A 13,371-nucleotide genomic window follows, 5' to 3' on the forward strand; every position below is an offset into this window, starting at 1 on the left:
TCGAGCGAGCGGCAGCAACAACAACAACGCAGCCAGCAACGGCGGCCATATTGAAAATCATTCAAGTATTTCGAAAATAGTGGGCGGAGTCAGCGGCGCCATCAAGTGCGCATGCGGGTGCGAGCGAGCAAACAGTAAGCATTAGCGTGTTGCATGTTTCATCTCCCTTTTGTGTTTACGCAGTGCGCATGCGCTGTGCTACGGAATTTGTGGCCATCGTCTGCAGCGTTCTGTGTTCGAAAACTAACTGAATTTCGAAATTTACGATGGTTGCTGCTCGAGCGGCATTCGAACTGCTGGCTCTCTCGCAGTTGAGAGTGTATTGGTGGCGAATGCATTAGTATTGGTGCCGGCGAGATCTTCGAATTTCGATATCGATTCGCGTGGATATGTGTGGGTTTTTCGAACTTGTGCTCAAACCGGATTTCGAGCAGTCTCTCATAACTGTTGTATGGCTATTCGAAGAGGTCCAGAACAAGTTCTCCAGCTCGACGCAAGCTGAGGTTTACCTGCTGCTGCTGAGACTGAAACAGAGGCTGCGGCAGCGGCAGCGGCTGCCATCGATGCTCTTCAGGAGTTAATATTCTATTAGAGACTCATTTGTGTGATTGCCATCAAGGATATGTAGACTCGAGTGACTACTGCAATTTTGAAGCGATTGCTATTTCGCCTTTAACCGGGTCAATTGCACTGCTATTGGCAGTGCCAAATGCCCATACACGACCCTCTCGCTATCCCTCAAATAGAATGGACAACTCAATTTGAGTTAGTTTGTTTTTCGGCGCTTTTTCCTCATCGATTTTCGTCTGCACCTGCTAATTATCGTATTCAATGATTTATGTCTTGGCCATTTTAAATTTATCATTTGCCTTCGCTGCGCAGTCTCGATATCACCTTGATGGATCGTCGATCGTTTGATGGATTGTGTGAACCGGCAGAGGGAGAGGCAGAGGGCGATGGCGAGGGAATGGGCCTGCACTTGTCTAGGCCTCATCATTACGAGTACCTCAAGTGGATTTCTGACATCTTGCTTTGTTTCTCGTTATGGCGTTCATGTTTCTGCCTATTTCAATTTGTACGTAATTAATGATTTATTCAAGTTTCGCCGAGTGTTGTCTCAATTCCATAGAATCGATTATTAATGATTCTTTCCGACGGTTCGTGTCCAACTGGCGTATAACTTCAATATGTTGGACTTTCTCAAACTCATTCGACTTTGATATATTAGAAATGGCAATGGCTGGGGACTTTAATATTAATTTATGAATATAGTATTTCGTTAATAACATATTTTAGATATTGGGTTTGAATAATTCTGGTCATGTCTTAAAATTTCAATTGCTCAAAATATTTTTTTAAGTGCAGTCAATAAAATAAATCTTGTTTTTATGTATATGCAAATTTTGTTAAATACAATTATAAATGGCATAAATAGTTTTCTAATAATTCAAATAGTAGATAAATTTATTGAAATGTGTATAAGAAATAATATAAAATTCAAAAATATTATATGAAAAACAAATTTAATTATGTTCATAAATATTATATGATTGAACATGAAATAAGTTCTTAAATATAAAATGTAAATATTATATGTAAATTAGTTTGTTATTATTATTATTTTTTGCTTAATGTGGATTATTTTGGCTTTAGCTTTAACTTAACAGAATATTGTAATTATTTCAAAATATTTAATGTTGATTGAAAATATAATTCCAAAATAAAATAAAATACCATAATATTTATAAATATAATTTATTTATTTATTTTATATCACATATTTATATTTATATATTATTGGTATTCTATGGAAGCAATTTAATATTTAAGTGAACATAAATATAACTAAAATAATTTAAAAAAATATATATATAATAAATTATGTAAATAAGCTTTAAAGTCTTCAAATGTTATAATACATAAATATATAAACATAGATAAATAACTATATATCATTTCATACTCTCTACTGATCAGCTAACAAACATTTAATATATTTCTTGTTTCTTTCGCTCAGTGTAATATTTGTTTGAAATAATAATTTCTTAAATAATTTCGTTTACGATTAAATCACATCACATTCATATTTTGGGCAATTTGCAGTCAATTAATAAATACAGATAAACATTATGGCTTATATGAATATGCATATAGATACTTATAGCGTATATCTGAGTAATAATGCATTAAGAGAGAACATCACACCCAAGAGATCAAAATTTGGCATTCGCCTAGGTAACGAATTCAATTAAAATTCTATTTGAGGTGCTTCGTTTGGGCAAACAAGAGCGTTTTTAATTAATTTCAACAGACCGAAAAGCAAACAAGCCAACAAGAACTCAAGCCCGATTCACTGTTGCAGAAAATCTTGCAACCGCCCCACCCAGCATGGATAGGGTGGTGCATCCGCGTTGCCTGTCGAACTTTGGTTGGCAGCTGCTCAAGATCTATTTCGAGTGGATCTCTAGATATTTCGGAGTACGTGCAGCGCCATCATGGTGGGACACATGTGAAATGCACTTCAAGCAGCCATTCAGGCGCGGCCAACAGCCAACGGGGACAAGTGGTGCAAGTGGTGCAATCAAATGTTGACATTTTCGAGCATTTGCGGAAAAGCGATTTGTATATTCGAGGCGTTTTTCTCGCGCGACTGCTGCAAGTGCCAGACGCTCAGATTGTTGAGAATATTTCAGCTCGTTGCGTCTCAATTCAGAGAAAAATACGACACAAATTATTAATTTGATTTTGTGACATAAACGTGAGCACATTCTGTGCCCCGCTTACAAATGGCCGGCGATTATGTGAACAATGCGAATTCAATTTGTTTAAGCTGCTGCCAGAGAGCGAGTACGCCTCCATCTCTTTCCGTTCATTCTACAGCTCGATCTCCACTTGCTGCTCCTCCTTCTCCTCCTCCTACTCCTGCTCCACCTGGCATTGGTGTCATGTGCTTCAGATGCAGTCGCAGTCGCAGTCGCAATCTCAATCGCAATCGCATGAATCGGAGTCGGAGTTGGAATCGGCGAATGTTGATCCGTGAGTCGTGCCTGGGCCTGGCCTCAGTCTCAGGTGGCCATTGGTCAGTGTTTTGTTAATGCCACTTGATTAATGGCTTATTATGATGTCAGATTAATAAGATCGTTTTCCAAATGGCGCGTTTTGTGGTCTCTGCAAGGCGGCCAAAGAGCCAAACATGTTATTCACATGAATCCGAATCCGAATCCGAATCCGACAAGCAACAGCATTTGCTTACCTCTGGCACTGAAGTGGAGCTCCAGCTGGAGATGAATGGCTGCAAAACAGACAGACAAGTTAAAGAATTGTTTTTCTAGAAATTAACCAAATACGCACCTCGTTCGGGTAAATCCAAGTCTCATCAGTGAGGGTTAACCAGAGTTTCTGTAATAAATATATTTAGCCGAACTCAGAAGAAAAGGCATTGGGTAAATTTTTAAATACTATATTTTATTATAAATATTACAAATAAAAACAAAATCTCATTTGTAATTTAATTATAATTTTTATGCATTCTCTGCTGTTTGTTTTTGTTTCTTTTTAGATTATTGCATTTTGCAATTCTTCTCTTCGCCACCTTCTTGTTTACACTAAATTTAAGGTTTATTTACAACAAATTATTTAGCTTTTCTGCCACATTCAAATTTCGCTGTGAAATGTAAGTGTGTGTGTAGGTTTATTTGTGTTTGTGTTTCTCTCTTCTAAGTACATACATACACATATATAAATATATATTTATATCCCATTCATTTGCATGTGTACGTCGATCGCATGTGCATTTTGGTTTCTTATAAATTTCTACAATAAATTTTGCTTTCTTTAGTTTTTCTTGTTTTTTTTTTTTTTTTTTTTTTTTTTTTTTTTTTTTTTTTGTGAAACTTAATCGCTTAGTTTCTTACAGAACGAGGCCGAAAGTTACGTATCTGGATTGAGTTGAAATTGTTAGCCAATCTGTGGATGCAATCCTTATGAATAGCACACCTGGCCGCTGGTCTGCCTGACATTTCTCTGCTCGACATTCTATTGGAATCACAAATGTTGTCTCTATTGGGTAGTATTTGGGATCTTACGTATTTGATTGCTATTGCCTGGCTACAGCTGGGTTGGGAGAGGGGGGATTTACAGAACGAAACATCCTCTACAAGTTACACGCATAATATTGCGCCTAAACACATGTATATGTCTATGTATATATATATTATATATATCTACATATAAACATAGTATGATGTTCTCTTTTTTCATTTTCTTTATCTTTTCCTTTACTTTTACATTTTCTTTATAACTTTGGTATATGAATTTCTACACGTCTCTCGTTGTGTGTGAAAAATGTAGAAATTGAGTTGAGTTACGTACATACATTCACAATATATATATATAGATGTATATATACATACAAATGCACTCTCAATGTATACATATACATTTATATATATATATATTATTTTTTTTTTTTATTATTATTCGTATTACTTTTGTTAGTTTTTCGTTTTTATATTTTTCTACTTTACATGGATTATTTCATTCGTTTCGTTTACACTTAAGTATTTTTGAAAACAGCGTGTACATTTCATTAACAATATATAATATATATATATTTTTAATTATCTTTTTTTCATATAATGTTGCCAATTGGTTTTTGTCGGTATACTTTATATCCTTTACGAACTAATTCAAGTGCTTGCAATTTTCGTAATTTGAGTAATTTGTTTACAAAAACTTTTTAATTTAAAATAAAAATATTAAAAAAAATTAAAACTCGATTATAAAAGAAAAATTGCACAAAAAATTATAAATGTATATAAGGAAAACAACGAGACGATATTTCAACAAGCTTTCCGTCTCATTTCGGGGAAAGATCATTTTTATTCGAAATATTGCCGAAACATTTCTCGAGTTTCATTTAGAATAATTTTTGTTTTTTAAATTTGAATTTGCCAATGTCTGATTTGATTTTGGTGTATTTATTTAATATTTGTATTATTCGCTTGAATTTAGCCACAAGCTCCATGGTTTTGGTATCTCTTTTGTCTAATCCTGCGACATGTAGCACTTACTGCTAACTAAGGATTCGGATTAGATATTTAGTATTCTGCTCTCTCACATTCTCATTCTCATTCTCATACTGATTCTCATTCACTTCATCCATCAAACACACTATTGCAGTTCAGTAATTGTTGTTGCTGTTGTGAGTTTATTTTGCGCTAAAAGTTTCTACAAACATTGAATTTAGTTAATGTTATAGTACGTACGTATGTATATAGGTTTATGTGTGGTATACAGTATTACACTATATAAATTAATCATATATGTATATATATATATATATATATATATTATGTATTAAAGTATGCTTTACACTTAGGACGCGTAGATCTAATGTTATTGTGTGTGTATATAGTATTCGTTCGTATATATGCTTCATATATATGGTTTTAGTTATTATTATTATTATTATATCGTATTGTATTAGTTATTATGCATAATATATTCATGTATATACATATGCATGTACATATATACCATATACATATATATGTGTATGTATATATATATATATATAGCTTATTTAATTCTGAGGTCACATGAGTTGGTTTTGTTGAGTTTTACGCTTTAATTGTATTTTTATTTAACTTATTACGCTTTCTCCATTTGCATTTTGTAAAAATTAAATAATAATAAGAAAATAATAACAATTAACTAAGTTGTAGTGTTTTGTAGTTTAGTGTTCAGTGTTGTTTCGTGCACTCTTTCGCGATGCACTCTAGCAACAACGCCGCAGCTAGTTAGTCCTCTCTTGGATAGTTCAAAACAAATTCATAAATTGTAAATTGTATTTAGCTTGAAATTTCATTTAGTTTTGCGCTGGCTTCGCTGCTCCACCTGCCACTTGGACTTGTAGTTGGAGTTGGAGCTGGAGCTGGACTTGGACTACTCCACCGTGAACGTATACCCCATAATTCCCGCTCGAGTCTGTGCATCTACTGGGGGCTGTTGGGTGGCGTTATCTCGTCGCCCTCGCCGCCGGAGCCGGGCTCGCCCTTCGTCTTGTTCTCCTTCTTCCACTTCATGCGTCGGTTCTGGAACCAGATCTTGATCTGGCGCTCGGTCAGGCAGAGAGCGTGCGCGATTTCGATGCGTCGTCGGCGCGTCAAGTAGCGATTGAAATGGAACTCCTTCTCCAGCTCCAGCGTCTGGTAGCGTGTATAGGTCTGGCGGCCGCGTTTGCGCTCTGTTGGTTGTGAGAAAGACAAAAAGTTCACAATTAAAATCAACGCACAATGCACAGTGATACGAATGCCATCAACAACAACAGCAACAACAACAACAATAACTAAAATGCATACTACAACAACACCAACAACAAGAAGACCAACAACAACAGCTTCAAAGAGTGATCTGAAACGCAGACAACGCAATCAACATGTGTGAGTGCGTGCGTGTGTGTGTGTGTGTGTGTGTGTGTGTATCAGCGAAGGTACATATCTGGGAAGGTATCTGTGGCCGAGCTGCGCCTGTAGCTGCGGGCTTTGTTCTAGACCCAAGCACCGATAGGGGACAGCGAAGGGGCTGGGCAGCTCTTTTGGATTAAGGTTGAGCAAGAGATTTCATGGACAGGCGGACAGGCGGACAGAGGCCGCTGCAATTGGGCAGTGGGGGAGGGAGCAGGCTAACTAATTACAAAAAAAAGGTCTGCGGGTTTCACGGACTCACTGCCAAGCACTGGCGACGGTAGTCGAGTAACTGTAAAACAATTTGGAATAATTACTGCGCCCCAAAAACCAGCTCGGCGCCTAATGACACTTACTATAATTATAATTTTCGTAATGACAAAAAACGCAGCTCAAACAGAAAACAGAAAAACAAAGCACGAAAAACGAAAGCAAAACATAACAAATGCCGCATAAAATATGTCAAAAATAATACAAACTAATATAATTGTCAATCGCCCCAGCCCCTTGCTCCCCTCGCCCTCCACTCGCTCCCGCTCACCTTGGCGAATGGTCAGCTAGCGCGAGAGCTTTGGGTGGCGCTCGGCTACACCCTCGATCGGGTCAGCGGAAAGGGAAATGGCTGGGATGTGGAAATTCACCTGAAGAGCACTCGACAGCTCTAACGGGGGCGTCGCGTCTCAACTCGACTCGACTCGACTCGATTCGGATCGGCTCGACTCGTTTCAACTTGCTTAACTATTTTTTAATAACATCTTCAGCATTTGTCTTGCTCAATGCGTTTTTCTGCGCCTCTCCTTTCTCTCCCCCTCTCGCTCTCACCCTCTCTCGCTCTGTCGCTGGCTAGGGGGTCATTACATCATAAGCTCTTTTTGTGCGGCGGCCATTAATGCGCGCGAATCCGATTCATAGCACAAGAGGGGGGCAGATCCATGGCGGCCGCAGGCAGTCCGAGCCGTGAGAGAGGGAGGTGAGCGGGGGGCAGCTACCTTCTTTTAAATGACACAACTGATGCCATGTCTATAACCCAAGGCGTTCGCATTTAATCATCATCAGTTAGACGAGCGGCAAAAAAAAAAAAAAAGCGAGGAAAAAAACTTGAGAGATTTGTGGTAAAAAGCGTGCGTGTTTTTTTTTTCTCTTTCTTTCTTGTTACCCTTCTCTTGGCCAGACGCCGCTTGAGCAGGCCACTTGGCCAGAATTCAGCCATGTATTAGATGAGATTAAAGAGCCTTAGAAAGACTTTAGCCAAGTTGCCGAACGGAGATATCCTTAAGCAAATATATATTCTGACTGACGTTATGAGCCGCACACTATTTTGCCGTTACGCTGCTATCACTCGCAGCGCAATTTCCCCTCAGCGGAAGCAGTGCAAAAACTTGAGCTAATTAGCAGCGCACGGCCCAGACCCCTTGGCATGGCCCTCTCATGCAAGGCAAATAAATGATTATTTTAATTGATAAAAACACCTTCATGGCTCACAAGTCGATGACGACTGGGAACGGTTAGACTGTAGAGAGAGAGAGAGAGAGAGAGGGGGAATCGGGGCTACATATCGTTTGGTCAATGGCAATTTAAGAGCGGGCGCGCTTGCCTCTTGCCTGCTTGAAATTCGTTTTTAATGATGCCTTTGCACATTTCATGCGGCCATCACTCAAAAGCCAAGAAAACACAATAAATACATATATGAACATATATACATATATACACTGATATATAGTCACATATTTTGTTTGTTGTTTGATGGTGTGCGGCGCTCAAAATTGAGTACTGAAAAATTATTATAAACGCATTAATGGCGCTTTGAGGCACCACTAGACGGAGCTGTACGGAGTTGGAACTCACACTATAGCGGGGAGTGGGGCAACGGAGCACTCTGTGTGTCGCTGGGGCGGGCTCTGCGTATCAACTACGAAAAATATAATTAAGGTGAAACAATTAATATGAACAGGAGTAGCGATACGCACTCCACTCAGCTGCGGCCGGGGCGCCGAATGTGGCGCAACTCGCGTGCCACGCCCACCCCGCGCGCCTAGCTAGTGGCCAGGCCAGGCCAGTCTGACTACCGGTCAGCTACTCGACTCACTCGACAGCCAGTTTGGCCGTTTGGCTGGCATTAATGCTTTTTGATATGAAAGCTTATTGTAATTAAATTGCGATTAGGCCACCATTTTAACCATTTTACTTCTTGCTCCATAATGGATTTTATTCCATTTTTTTCCCTCGCTCTCTCTCACTCTGACTCTGTCTCTCTCGGTCTCCCTCCCAGTTACATTACTATTGTAGTGTGTGTGTGTGTGCGTGCGTGTGTGTGTGAGCGATTGCAACGCGCAACGTTTAAAGGAAATCATTAAAATAATTACTACAACATTTTATGGAATTCGTTGAAGTCGCAAACTAATTATTATTATTATCTAAAAACAAAAATATTCACAAAAAAAAAAAAAAAAAAAAAATGAAAAGCCACAAAAAGATATAAATTAGAATTCGCTTGGCGTAGAAAGGGGTGCAAATTGAGAGCTTTTTACAATATATAAATGACAAAACTGATTAAAATAATACATGAATTTCACATATGTCGGTTTTTTTTTATAACAATCCCATTTATACACAATTGTTTACTGTAATGAGCAATTGATAAATGCTTTAAATGTTATGGAAGAGCTGCCATTCAGACAGACATAGGTGTTTTACAAAATTATGACTATATATAATTTGGCAAGTATAAGAAATCCTATGTTATTCCTTATCCACTCTACTACACATCGAATAAATTGACCTATCTAAAGTTTTAAAATAGATTTTAAATTTAGCGAATGTCGTAATAAGCAGTTAAGTAATATACATAGTGATTAGAAAGCTGATCACTTACTTTCAATATTCAAATACCCAATGAAATACTCTGCTATAAAGACGTTAAATATATTTCTATTGACAACTTTAGTCAGAGAAAATTCAACTCCCAGAAGACCTCAATAGATTTATAATAAGAAAAATAATACATTTATGTAAAATATATTTGTTCATTCTGTAGCTTACTCCTCTCATAGCTTGCCGTATCTAAGCCCTGCACTCTCCGCTTATCCTTTGTTACACAAATCATTCATTGATCACAGCAGCCAAGTGATCCACTAAACAGACAATTTATGGCATATGCCATTTGCATAGAGGCAAGAGCCAAGCAAACAATTTGAATAATAATAATAATATTCATAATTTGCATAAGCTGTAACCTTTGGCTGCACGGCTGAGCCTTCAAAGCTGTCGTCGTCGGTGGTCGTTTGCTTGAGCGCTTCAAACTTGCATGTCATGCGGCGGCAGCTGGTAAAAAATGCGAATGCACTGAGCAAAAAGGTGAAAATAAAAAAAATAAAAATAAAAAAAAAAACACATACACACACACAAGTACATAAACTGCGAAATAATATACAGCAAAAAGTCAAAAGCACACATCAAATGCGAGTAAATGTTTTTTTAATTGCGGAAATTACGGACAAACGCGCGAGCCGCTACAACAAATGCTGGCAAATTATTATTGTTTATGCCCCCGAGTTGATAAATTCTGTGCCCAGAGTCAAGAATGTTCGTGTGTGGCATGCGAGCAGTTGCTGCTGCTTGTGATGTCACCAGCAGCATGGCCAAAATCGCCGAGTCAGGCGATGAGCTTGCACTATATAAACAGCGCCCCCTGGCGGCGGGGAGCAACAGTCGCTGACACAGTTGCCAATTAGCGCAACCTCAGCGTGGAGGCACATATCTGCATAGGAAAACTTTTTCATTACGCTTCTCTGCATTCGGACATTTTCCAGCTGCTGCTGCGGAAAAACTTTCAGCGAAGCATTCGCCCTTGGCCACGGAAAAGCCTTCAATTTTTTTTATATATATTTTTTAGGTTAGTTCAAGTCAAAGTTTGGGTATGATGACTGGACAGACATACAGATTTATTTTATTTTATTTAATTTTTTTTTTTTTTTTTTTTTTTTTTTTTTTTAAATTTATTTGCATGCTACAGTTTCTTTATTTTAATTAAAGTCAAAGGAAGCGAAGGTAGCAGAGGTAAGCGTCAACAATTAAAAATTACCATTGACCAGCAGAGCATTTATTATATAAACATTTTTAATTTCATTTTCCCTTTTGCCGGCCATAATCTCGGGAGACGCTGCGACTTTTTAATTTGGGATTTGTTAAGCACTTAAGAGGGTTAAAAATCGACAAAAGTTGACGGAAACGAAAAAAAGGGAACACATCCAACTGGAGCATAAAGGACCGCAAATGAAAATAAAATAAGTTGGACAAGGAGTCTGCCTTATGAATGCATTCATTAGAGACGTCACTGCATGCACCATGCATCGAAAGGGGAGCGAGGGGGAGGGGGCCTTAAACTTTGTTTAGTTATCGCTTAAACAAAGGCGAAACAAATAAACTATGTGGCTTAACTCATTTTTTATATAAACTAAGCTACCCTACAGACATGGGGAATATTGAGACTGGAGAAGGCTTGTGACAGATCCTCTGTTTCTTTTTGTAGAAAAATATATATGATTTAAGCTGCCGAAGCAATGTTTATTTGAATTGATTAGAATTGTCGTACCGAATATTGTCATATGGATTTAACATCTATTTCAGTTCTATCGGATTATATTTCAATCGGGTTATAGGGAATTTTTAAGTCATTGACGCTAATGCAACCTTCAATTTAGTTACCATCAATATTATTTTATCTATTTTATTTCGAATACAAAATGTAGAGCTCTTAAATAACATTTAATATTCATATTTTCTCAATAAATATTCCTCTAAGAGTTTTAACTAAAAATGAATATTTTTTTATAGGGTATTTAATAGCTAGTCATTTTCACGTTAGCAATGCATATTGTGTGGCGCACAGTTATTTTTTTCTATGTTCCCCATTTTGAATTCGAGTATTCGAATTCGGATTCGGATTCGGGCTGCATGGCTGGCCACGGCTACCCATGTCAAAATATTTGACAGCTGACTAAAACATGCTATGCGAGACGGCAGTGCGCACCAGCTCAGGGGAAACGGGGGAGGCAGTCAGGCAGCCAGGCAGCCAGGCAGTCGTCGGACAGACAGGCGAGCGACGAGCACTCATATATCCCTAGGCAGACCGAGAGCCGATTCGCTCTCACTCGCTCTACGTCTGTTGCCTGCTCGCGCGCCTTCCCTCTCGCTCACTCCTGCGCTGGCTGTCGGTCAAGCAGCTGAGCGCCTGTTCCATCATGGCAGGCGCGAGTGTCGGCCATTGAAACGAGCGGAACCATGAAACATGTGGCTTGACATTGATGACGACGACGACGACGACGCGGATCAACTAACAACTCTCAGCTTGAATAAGGACTTGAGGATGGCCCAAGTTATCTGAACTATCAGCGAGGTATACATACACATATGCCCAAAAGTCAGTCGAGTGAATGTATATAAATAGTAAAATTGAATATACATGTCAAACGAAATATTTCAAACTTAATTAGATGTAATCATAATTAAATAAATGTAAAGAGCTGATAGAGGTATTAACAACATGAAAATTGAAACCATTACAAGATTTTAGTACATAAAATATACCTAATATCATATTAGATAGCAAATATATAAACATTCTTTGAAGCTTTTTTTTAACTCAATTAATTTTGTTTTTTTTTTTCTGTTCTGTTTTTTACCAATTAAAAAGATTTTAAGGTAATATTAATTGGTTTTTCTAAATTTCACATTTAATTACAGCTTGTTATTCTATTGACCAATAGTTATAATTAATTATGGAATCTATAATTTTTTTTGTGTTTGAAAACTGATGTTTTAAATATTTAATTTTAAATACCATTCTGAATATGAAGAGCCAATCATAATTTAATCAAGCTCTTGATCCATTGAGAATGCCTAAAACATTATTAATTATTTTAGAATTTAAAATTTGCATTATATCAATAAATTTGTCTTCCTCTTTACATTTGTCTCAACTATGTTGGATTGGAGTGATTCACAGTGCTTGATTGTGGGTTCTGTTCGTTCTGGTTGGCTTGAATACCTTATGGCTAGAGGAATACGAAATACGGAATACGGATACAGCTGGGGCTCTGATGTTTGCTGGGCAAGTTGTTGGGCAGACCACGAGAGAGCTACCTCACTTCATTGCTGCATGAATAATATTCGTAATTTGTCAAAAAGGTTGGCCAAATCCCAAAATACAAAAAATACAAAAATACAAACAAAACAAAAAAATACAAAAAGACGAGAAGCGGAATCCAAAAACAGCGCTGCGATTGAGCGAAATGAATGAATGCGAACAAAAGCAACAACACCCACAATCGAGGCAACTGTTGTTGTTGTTGTTGTTGCTGTTGCTGTGGACGCCTCGGGGCAATACCCCGAGGACCTTTGGCGAGCTGTTGCCATTATTTTTGTACTACTCCTCTATGCTGACCAAGAAGCGTTCCACGGGTAAGTCCGTGGAGTGGGGAGCATGGAGCGTGGAGCTGGGAATAAAAGTGAAATTTCCTTTTCGCATTTGCTGCGCTTTATTAAACTTTTTTGCCGCACATGGAAATCCCAAAAGTTCCTGTGTCATTTTTTGTTTTCTGCTTTTTTGCTTTTGTTTTTTTTTTTTTTTTGTTTTTTTTTTTTTTCTTTTGGCTCAGTTGTCGTTGTCGCTTACATTTTGACAGGCCGTGTCAGCTGCCAGTGGTTGAGCTGGTGGTGGCTGCGGCTGTGACTGTGGTTACGGTTTATATTTTTAAAAAAATCTTCACGCATTTGGCAAATTATCTTTTGATCCGCACGCCTCAATTGCGCGCCGGAAGGTGGCAGCTACTCGTGGATTGGCAGCAAATGCGTCAACACACAGCCAGTGGACAGCGCCGTAAGCCAGGGCAATCGCCTGCCTAAG

General features: G+C 38.1%; 1 protein-coding gene across 11 annotated transcripts in view; it reads right to left on the minus strand.

Moving 5' to 3' along the window:
- Positions 1–3,444: 3,444 nt before the first annotated feature.
- Positions 3,445–13,371, minus strand: part of Antp (homeotic protein antennapedia) — a 128,231-nt gene continuing 118,304 nt past the window's right edge. For all 11 annotated transcript variants that reach the window (XM_018000525.2, XM_089476433.1, XM_018000531.2 and 8 more), the window contains one exon: positions 3,445–6,247. In XM_018000525.2, coding sequence (XP_017856014.1) covers positions 5,997–6,247 — 251 coding nt within the window. In that variant the 3' untranslated portion in view covers positions 3,445–5,996. The remainder of the gene's footprint in view (positions 6,248–13,371) is intronic.

Source organism: Drosophila arizonae, chromosome 2 (assembly GCF_054131065.1).
Source record: "Drosophila arizonae isolate 15081-1271.41 chromosome 2, UAZ_ARI_1.0, whole genome shotgun sequence".
Lineage (NCBI taxonomy): Eukaryota > Metazoa > Arthropoda > Insecta > Diptera > Drosophilidae > Drosophila > Drosophila arizonae.